This window comes from Plectropomus leopardus, chromosome 16, assembly GCF_008729295.1.
Source record: "Plectropomus leopardus isolate mb chromosome 16, YSFRI_Pleo_2.0, whole genome shotgun sequence".
Taxonomy (NCBI): Eukaryota; Metazoa; Chordata; class Actinopteri; order Perciformes; family Serranidae; genus Plectropomus; species Plectropomus leopardus.
Window position 1 is genome coordinate 24,297,233 of NC_056478.1, and position 18,740 is coordinate 24,315,972.

General features: G+C 38.1%; 1 protein-coding gene across 4 annotated transcripts in view; it reads right to left on the reverse strand.

Moving 5' to 3' along the window:
• The window catches only part of myt1la (myelin transcription factor 1-like, a), a 69,275-nt gene that overhangs the window by 49,599 nt on the left and 936 nt on the right, over positions 1–18,740 (reverse strand). For all 4 annotated transcript variants that reach the window (XM_042503364.1, XM_042503363.1, XM_042503366.1 and 1 more), the window contains exons 2-4: positions 5,173–5,261; positions 4,998–5,052; positions 4,021–4,054 (exon numbers count right to left, since the gene is read on the reverse strand). In XM_042503364.1, coding sequence (XP_042359298.1) covers positions 4,021–4,054; positions 4,998–5,052 — 89 coding nt within the window. In that variant the 5' untranslated portion in view covers positions 5,173–5,261. The remainder of the gene's footprint in view (positions 1–4,020; positions 4,055–4,997; positions 5,053–5,172; positions 5,262–18,740) is intronic.

Sequence of the window (18,740 nt, forward strand, 5' to 3'; positions counted from 1 at the left end):
CAAAGCTGTGAAGGAAAACAGGAAGGCTTATGATTGAACAGTAAAGACTTTGAGGGCAGTCCCCCCCCCCCTCTCCAAAAAAAATACTAAAGTCCAGAAACACCAGCAAGTTGCACGGAAGAATCAAAACTATAACGCTCCTGTTAAGCCTACCCTCGCTGCGTCAGATTTGGATGCACGTGTAAATGAACTCTTGTTATATGCATTGTGTCTTTTCAAAATGAACTTCTATTTTCAAAGAAAATGTACAGTTTCTGTTTACTATATGCATACTGTCTTTGAATGTAGGTTAAAAAAAACGTAATTTTTATGTTTACGTCCTCAAGTTTTGGCAATAAAAGTACAAGGTTAGTTCATCATCTTTAAAAAAAGAATATTTGTTAGTGACATTATGTAAAGTCATATAACACAACTTTCACGCATAGAATGCTACACGTTTTGGCACACAAAGTTGTTTTTAAAACCACTCTTTTGCCTATTTTTGTCTATTTGCTTTTTTTTTCTCTCACCATGAACACAACAGAGTCGCCCAGTAATGAGTCCTAAATAAGTTAGCATTTCAGAATCTCTGGTTTCCATGTCTCAAAGTCAGTGTTGTTGTTTTTTTAAATGGGTTTTTGTTAAAAACTTTAAATAAGGTCTGTGGTTAACACCATCTTAAGAGACCTTCACAAGTTCTACAACATAAAATATGTAAATACAACACTCACAAACTTTGAAGCTTGAATGTGTCCAACAAAAAGCTGTATGCTAAAAATAGAAAAGTGAGACTATAGGACGTCATCATGTCAAACATGGCTTTACAGCCTTGTTGTGGCTGTGAGTTAAATCAATGACTGACTCAGACTGCAGTGTAGTTTGTTTATAGCTCAACATTAGCTTTTTACTTCTGGCAATTGTGTTTAGGCCTCAAAAAAATGTGAGCATCATAAACATTTGTTTACGAAAGAGGTTATTTTCTACAGTAATCCAAAATCCAATGGAAAACTCCCAAAGGCTTTTTGTCAAAGACAAAGGTAACTTCCACATCATCCTACAGAAAAACATCATCCCTGGGACCTTCTGTGTAAAATACTGTTGATCTCAATACCCACTCTTGAAACATCAGGCTGAGGTGGAACTGTACCACTTCAGGAAGGAGGTCACTCATTTACTCCCCAACTGCTGACTTGGTTGCAATGTTATCAGGGTGCTTTAACTCCTTCAACTTGAACTGCAGCCAAAAACCCATCCAGCACTCTCTAGATTTGTCCCGTTCTATTGTCAGAGGAGCGTGAGTGGACTCCTAAAAATTTGTAAAATCCAGAAATTAAATTTTGCTATTTCTTGTGTAGAATTGACGATTTTGGAAAAAGAGGATTGTCAGTGGGTAACTAAAATGTTAGGATTCATCCTCAGGGGACAATGAATATCAAATTTGGCCAGTTTCTCTGTGTTACAACACTTCCACCTTTTTTCCCCTCAGTTAGCACAATAAAAATCACTTACAGGCAAATTAAAGTTAAAATTCAGAGCTTCAGTGCAGCAGAGATTGCAGCTTTTACTCCCACTGAGCTGACAGATGTGATGAGTTTATTCAGCAATTAACATTAAGTCATGAAAGACTTTTAATATCTTCTAATATCACAGCCACATGTCTTTTTCCCCCAAATCTGCCACATCCCACCACAATGACAAATTAATTTATATACGGTATGTTTATCCCTGCAGATTAGTCAGATTAGTCACTGGCTGTGATGGGAAAAAAATAAAATTGATGAAAAATCTTCAATGACTGCTCATGCCATGCTTATAGTATTTCACAGTATTTACTGTATGAGTCATTTCTAGCATTGCTGCTAACTTCAAAGCATCTCTGTCCACATCGGGCCCTGGGTGCACAGCCCTCTTCGGCACCCATCAGATTTAAATTCTGGGTGAATCACGCTGAGTTGTCTGCTCCTCCTGTGCTTGGGGCTCGCACAGCACAGACAGGACATGTTGTTTACAGTAAAGCGTTGACCTGGATCAAACCGGGTTCAACCATAATCTGCTGCACACACCAATATTTGTCAGTTTTACTAAATGAGATTAAGTGAAGCAGAAACACACACACTCACGCAGGTAGCAGTGATATTCAGCATTAACTGTCTGCAGCTGCTGGTGTGTTTCTTCAGTCGTGATGAAAAATGTAGTGAGTCATCAAAATATAATGAATTGTTGGTTGATTTAGATTGGAATTGTCACATATTAACACAACACATTTCTGACCCACAACTGTATGTGATGATAACATTTTCTAAGATCCACAACCTCCATATATTCACTTTGCCTTTAACTTCAGCTCCCACTTCAGCTCAAAAATCTGGTATAGATTCTGCATCTCTGCCAATGCAACACGTCAATTCACCTATTAATCTCACGCTCCGTTTTATGCTCACTCATGACCGAGCCAATCCATTCCTGTTGCGGCAAGTACCATCATTTCAAACTTGAATCAATCCATCTGCATCATACTCAGCTGAAAACCACCCAAATGAGCACGGGAGGACTCAGCTGAACTCTATCATCTGGAAAAAGCAAACACGTCATTCTGAGCCAGTGGTGCAGTGTTGATAGGTGGCTATCCTTTGGCTTCAAGCCTATTTACTTTTAATACTTTAAGCACATTTTGCTGACATTTTCAATGCACATCTTAGAGTCGTTCTGTATTGCAGTACTGCTTCTTTCAGTCATTTCAGTTTCTGTGTGTTTACATTAGTGTTTCTTATAACACTGTGAAATTTCAGCCTTTTTTTGGGTAGAGGCTTCGAATAAGCTTGCTCGTTTTTTGTTGTTGTTGTTTTGCCTCTCCTGTCACTGTATACTATGTCATATTGTGTATTTTACATTATGCAAAAATAAAAATGAAAAAAAATGTCTTTTTTTCCCCATATGTAACATTTTCCAATAAGACGGGAGATGTGCTGGTATCATCATGGTTTTAGGAGCATTCTTTGGGCGTGCATACAGTGCATATGCATTTCAGTTGGGGGTTTTGCCACAGTTTGCAACACATGACCTCTTGCCTGTTTATGATCAGCTTTCTGCGTTTAATACAAACAACCTAGCCAAGTTTTGAAGGCTGGTGTTGAGATGAATGTCCAAAAGAAAAGCTCACATTTCTGTTTGGAAGAAGAAATACATCTACTTTTAAACCATATAAAAGACTTGGATATCAACAAGTTTTGGATATACGCAAATACTGCAACTTTGACCTTTAGAAGAAGGTGGTTGATCATTGATCATTTGCATGGTCAAACAAAGCCGCCACTGGTGGAAAACTTTGAAAACTAGTGACTTAGTAGTAACAGCTTAGTAGGAATATTGTCTTTTTCAGAATAAGGGTATAATCAAATATTTTATGCATGTAAACATCAATTCAATGTCAATGTCTTTCTTGTTGTAGGTTTTTCTTGTTCATAAAGTTTGATAATGAACAATGGAGTGTTCACTTCAAATTTGTAGTTGTGTGCCTAATTAGCTATTAAGCTCATGGTTTATGGAACAAAAAGGGGCCATTTGGTTCGTGGTTTTGTCTTAAAGACAGCTTTTCAATCCAGGTTTGGTGCCATTTTACTGGATTACTTGTGCTAGCTGTGAAGATGCAGTGTCTTAAAGGCTAAAGCCAGGGAACAAAAGTTTTTGTGTGATTAAAACCACAGATTATATGATTGTAACATGTTTGCCTGTGGCTTACTCTGCAAGATGTGCACTAATTTGTATTTATACATATTTCAACAATAAATACCAATAACCAAACTAAACTAAAAGTAACAAAAATAATCTGTCTCTCGACTTTGGTGAAAATCAACCCTCTCTAAAAACAACTATGATTTTAGATTGTCAAGAACACCGATATGTACACTCGATGGTTAAACTCCCATGACTCCCCATGCAAGCATGAAGAGACAGTCTGCTCTGGCGTTTCACAACCAGGACAGAATGGTACAATAGCAAAACTGCAATTATAATGAATATATTTCAGGGAGGTTTACCTACCTGAATAACTCCTGTGTCACTGCTTCCACGGTGGCTTCCGACAGAGACAGAACAAAAAGAGTCATGTTGTAACTTCAACAATGAAAATTAACTAGCACATCTGCTGTATGTGGACAGATTAATTCAAAATCATCATATATAAAAGTAAAACACTGACAGGGAACACTTTACTGCACAGTGGCTATTTTTTATTTTCATACTTAAAGTCCATTTAGCTGATAATAGCTACTTTTACATGCTAAATGAAATACCTGAAAGCAATACTTGAGTAAAAGTACAGATATCTTGCAGGAAAATTAGAAGTTCTAATTCCTATTAGAATATTAGTATCAAGATTAATTTTATGGTTTTAAATTTACTGAAGTATTGAAAGTAAAAGTAAAAGTAAATGCTGATAATAAAAACCTTATGATGTTTATTTCTTCCTTGTAACATACACCACCTTAAAAATGTAGCCTACATTACACTTGAAGAAAAACAAGGTCTTTTTTGCAACTTAAAGGATTTAAAAACAAAATCCATTTTTCCCTTTTCCCTTCCCTTTCCTTCAACAGTCCATCTGTTCCCTCCTATCTTCCCTAGTTTCTTTCCTAGTTTGCCCATTTTGTAGTAAGTAAAATGCTGAGAGGAAATGTATTGGAGTAAATGCCTTTATTTAGAAATGTAGTGGTGTGAAAGTTAAAGTTGACCCAAAAGTACTTCAGTAAACAAAGTATTATTAGTCCATTACATTACATCCCTGCTTGTTTACTTATGTTTGCAGCAGTGGTTTTATTATTATTTTTCAAAACGAAGAGCCATTTAACTTAGCATATGTTATGACACTATGAGTAGGTTGAGCAGTTGTAACAGTCTGTTAGCTATTGTTACTTGCTAGCCAGCATACATTAGCCAACATTAACATGTTTTTTAAATGTGCAGAAATTCAGACATCTTGAACCAGGCTATGAACCGAAAGCAGACAGACAGGCCCATACCTCTGACTCCTTTTGATCGTGTGCGATGACGTTTTTTAACCGCATTCACCTCCATCTGCAGAGGAAAACACATGTTAACACCAAATATGTGTTTTATTGTTCATCACATTTTCAATAGCAGAGAAAATCCCTTCTAACGAAAACACCAGCTGGTTGTTAAAATGTCCCGTTATACCTGGTCAGAACTCAGTGTGGCGTTGGTCCTGTAGCTGAAGAGTCTTAACACCAAACAGAATTTCAGAGGTCGTCTTCCAGAGTCATGATCTGCAACACCAAAACACAGTCACTTGTCAGATTCCTGTTAAAGGAATCAAACCTTTCTGCTTAAGTCGCCTTTAGAAAGACACTAGACTGTGGCCAGCCTTTGAATTTGATTGTCTCTGTGCAACATATAATTATAGTTTTCTAATGACATTTCAACACCTGAGAGACTCCTGCCAAATAGCATCTACATGTTTTTTACTGCTTTTTTTTAAATGTGACATTTCATTCATTCAGCTTTTATAGACTGAAAAGATTTCAGCAACCTACAGCATAACATTTCATTCATTCAGTCAATTAGGTGTTTCTTTGGAGAGGTTTCACAGACTCACTGCTAAAAACATTTCAGTGACCCACAGCAAAGACTGCAAATGACCTGTAATAAGGCCAACAACATGGATAAAAGAAGTCCTCTACAGCATTTATCCACTCCTGAAAGGATGAGTTGCCTCAAAGGACTAGACATCTTCTTACTACACCAGACGAGACTGAGACGATTCGAAACATATGATGACAAAACCACATCTCGGTCAGTCATTTCATCTTGAGTATCATCTTACCACACAGAAACAAAGTACAATGTTAAACATTTGTGCAGTAATTTACCACATAGGCCTACCACACTGCAATCTCTTTTTACAGCAGCTGTAATTTCACTGTTTCATAGGCAATATGGCTGACGTCATACACTTATAATGTCATATCCCAAATTAACAATTTTATGTGACTGGGAGTTGGAGCTCTTCAAGGCTTGGACAAACATGAAACTGGTTGAGTTATCAGTACAGAACAAAAGAAAACTTTTTTCATTTTGGCACTTCAGCTGTGACGGTAACATTTAAAGATATATCATGGTGGTTATCTAATTTTTCTGCAGGGCTTATTTTATCCTACTGCCTTGCTTTACTAGCATTTTCATAAATCAAATCTATAGGCACGTAAGCTAAGCAGTGTAACAATGTAATGTTACTGCTGTGGACAGGAGGTGCAGAAAAATATAGTTTACATATATAGTTTTCACCACCTAAAAAAACATCAATATCAGTGTGTAGTGTGGTATAGTGTACACTAAATTAAGAATATTTTCTCCACTTAACCAAACACACTAACCAATGGAGTCAGCAGTAAACCAGCAACTCCCATGCTCTGCAAAGTAAAATTACTGTTTTTGTCAATGGAGTCTTTGGCTCTGACATAACGGCTTCACTTCCCTGCCAGAAAAAGTTGTCTGATGGTAAGGTAAGCCCATCAAAATCTTTTAGGCGACTAAAAGCGAACTACGCTGAGACAGCATTTGTTCAGCACCGTTTCATTTTAAGTGCATGATGCAGGGGTTAGAATAAACAAACTGAGGTTTGGTGTGAAAACTGTATATTTTAAACTAATATACAGTAGAGAAAAATACCCCACTTTGCAACTCTGTACCTGTTTAAATGAGCTCTGTAAATGAGCCCAACTTGCTATAAACAGCTAAATTTCAAAAGGCTGATTCTGAAATCATTCCCATGCGTTCGCTTACTCACTCATTCAGTGGTTTACTCTAAAACTAGCAGTAAATTGAGATTTGGGACACTTATTAATCATCATCATTAAGACGACTGCAATGCTAATACATCACAAATGCCATCCAAACAAACCTACATTTTTTTGTTGTTCTTTTTCAAAAAATTTAAATAACATTAAAATCTCCTGAGATCTTGCAGGGAATGTTACATTGCGAACAGCAACATGAAAGAGAGTGAGACAACACTGAAACAACAGTTTGATGATGAAGACGTTAACACAGCGGCTCTGCGTGCTTCTCTCTCCTCAGCTGCAGTGCAGCTCGGGGGGTTTGCAGCGTTAATATAAATGTAAATTCTGGACAGCCTCGCCTGAACTCTCAGCCTACTCCCATTATGTTGCCACAGCGTACCGAGGCCGGGTGCATCTGAGGCCGCCACTCCACTGAGCGTGCTCCAACGCAACTTACATCAAACATAGTCTTCCCTCCCTCCACTGTGAAGAGCTCAGCCGAAAGAAAAAAAAATCCTCCACCTCCCTGGAAACTATACGACTGAGTGGGCTGCACATTTAATGGGTGTGTATGTGTGTCTGTGTGCTGTACTGTGTGCATGCATGTACATATGTGTCAGTGTGTGTGTGTGTGTGTGTGTGTGTGTGTGTGTGTGTGTGTGCAGATGATGTTCTAACCTCAGTGAGTGCATGTGTATCGTCACAAATGTGTCCATAGACTGTGTCCTTGTTCTGCCTCTGCATGTATGTGTGTGTGTCTGTTCCTGAGCTGCTATCTTTGTGAGGACCAATTTCAGTTTTAGACCTTCAGCATGAGGACATTTCGGATTATAAGGACATTTATGGAAAATTAGGTATCATTTGTAACGTCGGTGTATTTCATGACTATTTCAGAGTCATGACTATTTGTATAGCAAGGAAAAGTAAAATTTTGGGAGGGCCACAATATTTTGCAACATGAGGATATTTTGGATTGTCAGGACATTTATGGAAAATGAGAATTCACTTGGAAAGTGAGGACATTTTAGAGAGTCAGGCAGGACCTTTTGTTTAGTGAGGACAGGTAAGATATTTCTTGGGTCACGACATTTCATAAAGTGAGGACCTTTTTGGAGAGATATTTTTAGAAAGTCAGGACATTCTTTTGAGAAGGTCAGGACGTATTTAGAAAACTAAAACATTTTTTAGAAAGTGGGGACATTATGTTCAGTTTTCTTATTATTATTTCTTATTTCTTCAAAGGGTTAAAACTTTTTCAGGGTGAAGGAATATATTTTTGGCAGTGAGGGTCCTCACAAGTACAAAAGTTCAACCATGAGTTTGTGGGTGTACACATTTATGTATAATAATCTACAATATTAGGCTACAATTTATACTGTTATGCTCCTTGTTCGTTTCTTCCCACAATCTTGAATTTATTTTGGTGTTATGGAGGACTAACCTGAATTATTGAAGAAAAAAAAAGAGTAGTCAGTCTGTGTATATATGTGTGTGTGTGTGTGTGTGTGTGTGTGTGTGTGTGTGTGTGTGTGTCACAGTGTCCTATATGGCTGGGTTGGCGCTGTGTGAAGAGGAGCTTCCTGCTGTTTAGTATTCAGTCCAACACTCTGCCTGTCTGGTACAATATGATGCAGAGCTCCCACACAGACACACACATCAATTTACCAGCGTGTACTCACACACACACACACACGCACACGCACAAACACACACACACTGACATGTAGACTAACAGACTAGCACAGAGGTTCACCCATTTTGCCATAGCAGTATAGAAATGTACACTCTGTACTGTGTGATTTTTCTTTCTTAACAGAGCCTGGTGGTTGCGGTGCCCCCTGTAGCTCAAAAACACCACAACACCTCACACTGATGACACTTGTTTTTCTTAATGCTCTGATGGATCATAAAATAAGCACGTAAACTGCTTGGGAGACTAGTAAGTTAGGCAAGGTGTACAAAAAAGTGTTTTCCTTATTAGTACAACTCAAAGGTGTTATGATGTGTATAGAGTGTGTTTGTTGTCATTTTAACCCAACGATTAGGTAAATTTTACCTGTCAGTTAGCTGCTAATGGAGTCATCAAGGCTGTTGCTATACTTACCTGCAGTTTAATGTAACTTCAGTGCTAATTGTTAATAACTTGTTGTATGTATGTCTATAGGTGTCTGAAAAATTGACAGCTGACAGCTTTTGTTTTTCAATCTTATAGACACAATTCTAAAATTGCTTTGGTAAAAATATTATCCAAACACAGTCTGGCCAATATACACACAATGGATCTGAAAGTGCTGTCTAGTATATTAAGCATTTCGGCCTCACAGTTCTATGCTTCTGCAAACCAGTCAAGTTTCAACTCCAATTTACATACGTGTCTAAGAAAGTATGGATGCTTCACACACATCTTCTACCCGAAAGCACAGAGAATCTATTAAATCAGCGCAGTTTCGAAGTGGTCACCCAATATGAGTGTCACCAATTCAGTATCTGACCAAATGTCTCCCCTCCTGTTTCTGAGATAAGATGTTGAATAATGGCCAGAAAAGTGTTTTTGCTGAACACACAGTGTCACAGTGAAGTTGACCTTTTGGATATAAAATACCATTTTGTCATCATTTTATCCTATCAGACATTTGTGTGAAATTTTATCACAATAGGTATATGAATTCTTGAGTTATGGACAAAAACATGTTTTATAAAATCAGACTGACCTTTGACCACCAAAATCTAATCAGTTCATCTGTGAATCTATATGGATATTTGTATCACATTTGAAAAAAAAAATTACTTCAAGGAATTCTTTAGATTTTGCATGAACAAAAATAAGACAGGCAAAATCTGAGTGACCTTGAACTTTCACCTATGACCATCTATCAGTTCATCATTGAGTCTAAAGGACATTTGTGCCAAATTGGAGGGAAATCCCTCAAGGCACTCTTGAGATAGATGTTGTGTTCATGGGAATGGGAAGGGCAGACAGGCGAAAAACCAGAAAACAAAAAAAAGGGAAATTATGCTTTTTGGCATAAAAGTAAACAATAACTGTGCAGAACATGTGGTGTTTGGAAAGAGCAGAGCATTTTTGGATGAATTAAAAAGGAAAATAGTTGAAATGATAATAGTTAATGATAGTGCAGGACAAAATACATCGAGCCATCCAGTAAAAGTGGGCTACATAATGTCTAAAAGTTTTATATGACAATACATTGATATGTAGGAGGGTCTACTGGATCTCTTGGACACATTTCTTGGCAAAAGCTGTACAAAAAATGCTTTCGAAGTGAAACAATAAAGTGTCATTGCACAGTTTTACAACTGAGATGCAGCTTGTTTATTTCCTCTAAAACACAGGTTAGTCCATAAAGTCATCCCAGCCAATTATCATGATCAGATCGGATCAAAAAATGACCCAACCGCCTGAAGACTCAATTCAGAACACAAAAATGCTTGTTAGTCACATGTCACAGCTCCCTAAAAATGTTCCATTTTCTGGCCTGCAGAGTCTGCAACAGAAACACAAACACTCACAGGCAAATGTTTGTGAGCCCAAACAGAACACACACACACACACGGCAGCCAGGTGAGGTGTGTGTTTGCGGCGGAGCCCGACAGCAGCTCAGTGTTTTATTACAGCAGAGCACTTTTATCAAACCCAACAAACAGAAACACCTGGTGTGTGATGTGACGCTGCAGTGCACAAACCAAACAACACAACTGAACAGAGAGAGGTGCAGTGCTGCCTCAGCTCTGTCTGTTCTTCTGTCTGTCTGCACATCAAAAGTGCGTCAAAGTGCTACATTTTTAGCCACGGTCGTGTCAGGGCTCCAGGGAGGGCTATGATTGGACCAATACTTTGGTCCGATCTCAGATATCTAACCAATTACTGGATGGAATACCATGAAATTCTGCGCAGGCATTGAGGTTTCCCAGAGGATAAATCCTAAGGTCCTCAGTGATCCTTCTGACTTTGTATTTAAGCTGCACCTGCAGGTCAAAAATTCTCACTTATCCGGTGAAATATCTCAACATCTGCTTGATATTTTGGCACCAAATTCAGTACAAACCTTTATAATCCCCTGCTGATGATTTCTGCTGCATTCTGATGCATTTCAAACTGTTCTGCAGTACAGTTCGTACAGTTGGTGGTGTAAACACACACACAAAAGCAGCAGCCGCAGCTAAGCCTGCTGGTGTGAAGGCCCCCCGACTCCCTCCTGTACATCAGCCCCACTCATGGTTTCCATGGAGACTGGACTGATCGGGTGATTAGCCGCGTCAATTAACCTCTGACCAATCACAGCGAGAGAGCCCGAACAGCAGCAGCTGACTGTGATCTGCAGATACGGCCACAGCTGAAATCAGACATCTCCACGCCGCATGCTAACTAACAATGAAAGCATATGGGAATTCTGCATTAGCATAGTGAATTGCATTTCTGCACTTGTTTCATAACCAGCTCCACAGAATTGTTTTTGTGTTTGTTTGCTTTTTAAGTGTCATGATGCATTTTTTATCATCTGTTTAATCCTTTGAAAGCTGACCAGATTGCCTTGAATTCTTTTAAAAACATTGGAAGAAGGCAATGATCAGCAAAAGAAGAAATTAACTGAAAACTAACAAGAAATTAGTAGAAAGTACAAGAAAATAACCTGAAAATTAGTAACGAATAATTTCAAGAATAAAGTTTAAAAGAAAAACAAGAAAACTACCTGGAAAAGTGCTTTAAAAACTATTATAATTTTGTAATATCATTTAAATATGTAGGCATAAGTATAGTTTTTCCCTAGCTTTTATCATGTATTTCCCTGAGACATTTTTCCATAGCTTTTTTCCACAGACATTTCCCTATCATTCCCTATCATTTAAAAAAATTAATTTCTAAATCTACGTATTTCTTGCAATTTGTTTAAAGTTTTCCACCAAGACGCTCATTGCCTTTTTTCCCATATTTTGGAGAAAAACTGAACCCTTTTCTCAAGGTTCAAAGATTTAAATACTTGTGAAAGGTGTCTGAAAGTAGCACAAGGAAAGTGATGTCACTCCAGGTTTCAAAGGGTTTAAAAAAAAATTTTAAAATCTAAGTTTTTGTATTTGTTTTTGTGTCTCAAAATTGTAAAAATAACTTAATGTTTTCCTGCTTTTAAGATGAAATCCATCCAGGGATAGTACTGGTTAGGACAGGCCCTAACCCCAAACCTTAACCCTATTACTCTTTTCTCTTTTTGAGATTTCCACATTCCCATGCCTTATAAATGGCTGGATACGTGTGCCTACTCTCCACACATGAGCTTAAAAAAGTCTCTGCAGGGCTTACTGGCTGTAATGAACCCTGGTACACTTCATGTTCACCCTTTAAGCCCTGTAAATATGAGAATGTGAAAGGGGTCCAGACACAAACGCACCACTGGCCTGCTCCCCGCCCCACAGCTCGCTGACCAGGTCCGTAGTGTCATGTCAGCACTTCAGAAGAGATAAAGTCCTCCTCAGCCCTCAGACTATCCTCTGTCAAAGGATATTCACCTTATAACAGAAACTCATCCACTGTGAGCATCTGTACACAGTCACAATATTTAACGTCTGCAGGCTGATTTGGCTTTCCATGACGGTTGTTGGATGACTGTGGAAAAGTCTCAGAAAGTTAAAAGTGAATAATAAGAGTAAGGTCAAGTGATTTCTGTCATTGAATCTGTTCATTATGATGCCACATTCATCTAAAGGCCTTTGTATGAGTCAATATCTTAACATGCTTTGAACCTATAACCCAATGATTGTGAATAAAGAGACATTGATCTCAATTGCTTGTTTTTTTTCTCCCAAAATCTGATTCTAACTACTTTAATAATCACGTCGAGACACAAAATGAAAGACTGAACTTAGAGGATTTAGTTTGGAGGACTCTGGAGAACTTAATTTTGAAGTTTATTCATTTATACATCTGACTGAAGAAAAGAAGGTACCACATTTCTGATCAATGCAAAATTTTACTTAACTAAAAGCATCAAACTGTAATTAAAGTACTGCGAAGGCAAGTGTCCACCCCTGGTTAACGCTGTTAGCTCTGTCAGCATGGTTGCTGTTTAGTGCTGTTTATTTAGTTAGTACCATGGATGTATTAAAAAGATCTGGATACAGCACAAAGACTGGGCCCTGTTCATTCCTATGAGTGCTGCTCAGTAGCATATGGAAAAAAAGCAAAAAAAGCTTTTTTTCTGTGGTATAAAAAGGCCTGGATCATTCCACAATGGGACCATGAGGCTTGCACACAAGAGACTTACGGCAGCCAAGGAAGGCCAAGCGTGCCCAAGCGATTAAGTTTCGCCAGCAGTTTCGATAGCTTGAATGGTGGTCTAAAAAAATGTAATCCTGTGGCTCTTGTAGACTTTCCAAATGTTATCAAACTGGATTGATTAAATCTTGATAGTGAAATGAGACATTTTGTGGGGTTTTGACACTCACAAAAAATTATCCACAGATTTACAGACGTCCCTTTCCTAATGGAAGTTAATTGGAAAAAGTTTTTCTGGGCCCCTGGACATTATGTGATGGACCTGGACGGTGTCATTCTACTTTTGGCCACTACGTAAAATTTGCTTCAGAGCCTGGCGCACTTTCTGGGGACTTGGTTAGCACTGTTAACTGTTAGCGGCCATCTCAGCTGCCTTTATGTTGAGAGCCATGTGCAGACAATTGATACACTCTGAATTTCACATAGAGCTTCTTCAACTCAGCTTACAATAACTGACTTTAAATTCTAGTTCTTTAAAATGAAAGTTTGATCGAATAGTGATATTAATCGTGATATTAATATCACTAGTGATATTAATCCTGCTAATTAGTGACCTCTGTCGAGCCCCCCCCCGCTCTGCTCTGAGACTGACAGGTCGAGGGGTGGATGTGGTCAGTGAGTGAAGCTTTAATGATCTGTAACAAGCAGATGAGGCAGGTCGTCAGTGGCAACAGAGATCCACGATCGTTACTCCTGAAGGATTAGTGTGTGTGTGTGTGTGTGTGTGTGTGTGTGAACAGAAAACATCCAGACGCAGCGGAGGTGATTCAGCTGATAATTTTTCCTTTTCACGACTAGAAGCCTGAAACAAATGAAGATATTTAACTTTTTATCCAGACTCACCGGCAGTGAAAACCCTTCAGCTCAAACAACAGACATGCTACAGGTCACTGAGGTCAAAGGTCACAACAGATGGAGCAAATTACAAAGTTTTTCATTAATCACGGCTGTAAACCAGCTGCCATTCACACCCAGGATTTTACACACACACACACACACACACACACACGCAACCTTGAAGAAAAGGAGCTCCCCACGATTAATCATTAAAAATGTGTGTGTCATCAACTAGTGTGTGTGTGTGGTTTTTACACTATGAGTCATTCGGAGCTCCAGAATAGAAAGTGGATGATGCCTGCTGCTACGTGTGTGTGAGTGTGCGTGCGTGTGTGCGTGCATGCATGCATGTGTGCATATGCACTGCTGACCTCCATTGATCAGAATCAGTTAATTTGATTGATGGGCGTCTTGGCAGCAGCTCAGATTTAATAAACCGTAGACAGACAAACGGACAGGTAGTTCAGACGAGGTCTCGCCGGTTCAGCGTGACGATTTCATTACAACCTCAACAGCAACCAGCTGAACCTCCATCATGGAGGGACCCTCTCCGACACGCAACTGGCTACATAAATGTATGTGAGCATCATGCCTACATCTCATAAGCATAGGAGCTGTATTTTTTTTCTTTGTTCTTCTTAGTACCATTTCTGTTATGCCATGCAAACATTAGAAGATTTTAGCTCCAAATTGGTCATCCGCAGCTAATTTTTAGAATATGTACAAATTTCTGCCAAATCTGCTGTCTTTTGACCTGCAGTTTGAGGTCACCATGAACGATCAACGATGTGGCTGAAGTGCCATTGATATGGATTTCTCACATATCAGAAATTTTAGTCAGATGCCTTTCATTTTAAGCTGTTCAACTATCTGATTTCTGTCATTGCTGCATGCAAAAGATGTCTTTTTTTAATTAATACTGGGATTGTATTTCACATGTTTTACATTTCTAAAACTATAATCTTGACTGAGACTGTTGTGTAACCCGTCCCCAGAATAAATTTTGGCATAGTCAGTTTCTGCAAACATTGGATATGTTGCTTTATATGCTTCATATAAGAAAAGATTGAAATGTATTATTTATTATCCTAAGGGAAATTATATGAAGCGGATATGTTGAAATTGTCCATTTCTTTATGTTTCAGTTTTGAATTGTATGTTGTGACAGTGCTGTGGTTAACATGTGGTTAGGTTTAGGCGCAAAAAAAGTTGATTAGGGTTAGGAAAGCATCATGTTATGTCTTAAAATACCTGGATTTGTCACCACAACGAGCTGAAAAATGTCAAATCTGAATTAAGTCATTTTAGAAATGTTGACACAAAACATGTGAAATATACCAATGTAACATCATCTGCGGTTTGCAGGAACATATAATGCCTTGCTCCCTTTCTCCGTTTTTTGTGTCAACATAGGGGACATGGTTGTCTCGTTTGAATAAACTTTATTGGAAGTGTAAGTGGACAAAACCAACCAGTGGTTCTCCCAAATAAATTCACAGTGAGCTCAGTGTTGTGGCTGGTCAGTTGATCCATACAGCCATGCAGACAGACCAATACAAACATGTTGTGTAAATTAACATCAATTAACATCATTAATAAAAACATACAGTGTCCTCACATTAATGTGAAGATTACAGGTTAAGTTAACAGAGAGAGATATTTAATGTGTAATTTACTCCGCTCTCTAGAAATTTTTGAAAGGGGTCCCCACCTGATGACCCTGAATAATACTGCAATTGTTTTTATTTCTTTAGGGGTCAAGATTCATGCATGGAAACATTTCTGATACCAGTAAGGTTGCTAATTAGTGGCTATTTGTAAGACTGGTGGAGCTGAAGTATCTGCATATCTGCTCTTTGTCTGCTTGAGACACACATTCACAGGCAGTTTAAAGTCAATGCTCAAGGTAAGAGAGCTGTGTATTTGCTGTGATAACCACAAACAAATTCACTCTGTAACATGCAGATTGCAAGTTGTGGCAGCATCATGTTTCACAAAGCTCTCATGCTCATCCAACAAGTATGGGCTTTAATTTGTGAAACGTGCCAATTTAAGTGAAAGGAATCTGATGTTGCAAAAGCCAAACATGCATATTGCAAATTTGGTGAAACATTTCCCAGGTTTGGTTTGTTGTAAAACTGCGTTCAGCCTTGTTTCTGCAACAACAGACTTTTGCAATTAAGTTGGTAATGAAAAAGTTATCCGTACGACAGCCAAACCTACAAAAATACGGTGACACTCAGGTTGCAGTCATTGACTTGAAACACAAGCTCGCAGAGAGCTGGTACTGGCCTGTTACTGAGCCGTGATGCGAACAGACCCACAGGTGTGAATGGAGAGTTTTATCTGTGAGCCAGCAGTCTGGTATGACTGGTGGACTGTAAGCTGAAGCTGCGTTTAATATCCTCTGTCACACACACAGGTGGTGTAAGGCTGCAGAGAGGAGGGAAGGTTTATTTTGTTCTGCGGTTATGAATGATCACCGGCTCTGCTGTGTCTCCGACTCACCGGCTCTGCTGAGAGCAGACAGGAAATAAAGGACTTTTTTTTTCTTGCATTACTTTTCGGCTGAGTTCACCTGATCTGTGTTTACACAGCAAAACAGCCGTCTCGTCTACTGGAGCCACAAGTCAGGTGTAACTGAAACACATTAGTGTTTTGTCCCGTTTCCGCTCATCCTCAATCTCACCAGAGACGACAATCTTTTGCTCCAAATCAACAAAGAGCAAAGGTCAGAGGTCAATATTCCATTATTCGTTTGACCAAAAAGTGTTTCCTGAACACATAACTGACTAAGTTACTAACAAGCAAAATAACCAGATAAGTGGTTAATTAGCTCACTAATCAACTCTATAAAAAGCAACCGAATCACCAAAATGTTTGTATTGTACGTTTTTGGCAAACCATGGATGTGTTACATTTGTATGTTTCATATGTGGCAGATTTGTTGACATTTTAGGTTTCTTTACATTTCAATTTTCAATTTTATGTTGTGACGATACAGTAGTGAACGCATGATTAGGTTTAGGCACAAACACAACGTGGTTAGGGTTAGGAAAAAAAATCACATTTTGGCTTAAAATAACCAAGTTTGTCAACATAAACATGGCTGAAAATGTCCCTAAATAAGGCTCATTATAAAACACCTGCTTTTGTTGGCTGCCAACAGTGGTCTGCTGCTTAGGTCTCACGCCATCCACCATCTCCTTCGAATGATGAGAAACTCAGCTTATAGACATGTAATCTAAACTACGTCACTTTAGAAATGTTTAAATGACACATGAAAAAAAAGTACAGTGAAACATGACCTATCTGTATCCATATGTTAACATTTTATCTTGGCGACTGGGACAACGATTATCAAGTAAACTGACAAAATGTCTCAGATTGGATGTGCAGCTGTCTTTATAAGAAAAACAAAATTTTATGGAGAAGATGTAAAATGTTAACCATTCATTTAAAAACACATTAGGATGTGTGCGTCTCAGCTTACAGTATATGTGAACGCAACACATCTGATTCTGAATATATTATTCTGAAAATACAGGCAGCAGCTCTACACAACCTCTGATTTTGAATCTTCAAAGAGTATAGCTCCAGTGTTTGGTGTTTAACTTGGAGCCTCCAGAACCTAAATTTTCCCACAGTTCACCTCCCAGACAATATTTAACAGCGCTGTGACAAAAACAGCGAGTTAAGCTCTGCAGCAAAAAAAACTTTTTGATTCATTTGATCTCAGCATCAGTTGCATAAAATATGGATATATCAAGGCCACTGTACACCTGCTATAAAGAATATATAGGACACAGTGGCATTACTTTGCCGAACAGTAATTCAAGGGACCACCACCTAATTAAATGTATGGGTGGAGGATTTAAAAAAATCAAATTAACTGATTTAGAAAAACCTTTAAAGTTGCAAACATTATTTTTGATGAGTCGTGTTGACATTAAAATGTTGCTTATTACAACAACGAAATGCTGTGTATAATTTAAACTGAAATTTCTGCCTTAATTGATTTAAAATAAAATGCAAGTTACTGTAACCTAATGAAACTGGCTTAATGATTTAACTTTTTTCCAGGATTCTATGTCTCTTCAGGATTTCAAGTCCCATCCTCTGACTACTTTAATATACCTTTTAATTCAGACACTGCAGGCCAAACAACTATGACACAAAGTATATTTACTTATATTTACATACCTTTGATTGTAGGAGTTGCAGGTGATTTCATTAGAAGTTGTCAGAACTCAAAAAGATTGATGCAAACTGTTGCACTCATTTGCCTTTTTTTAGCCACATCATTTGTTTTCAGATTATTCTAGTAATGATAATGGTTTATTATATTATGGTTTGTATTCCAGGTTTTACCTGATTCTGTCATGTGATGTACTATATTATTTTGTGTAATATTAGAGTTGGTTTTGCATATTTCTTATGTATGTAAGTCTAAAAATCACATTGAACAGAAGTAAAGCAGAGTCAACTTTCTATCGTTTATTTGGGCTATTTCAGTTCTGTTATTTAAACATAAATTTAATTTACCTATATCTCAACACGCAAGTCAACGATCTCTCGTAAAAATCTCAGCAAATTAATTAAATACTTTGAGAATATTATTATTATTCCACTGATGTGGATACTACATAAATGTCCTAGTGCAAACAGAGGAGATAAATGTAATATAAAAGGTGCTCTAAGGTCACTGCAGCCTCACTAATTAGTAACACAGACACACTGTGGAAGCATTACTGCGATATTATAGGAACACTGACACCCTGTAGGAATATAACATATTACACACACTGGTCCCAGGCTGGATTATCATATCCTATTACGGTCCT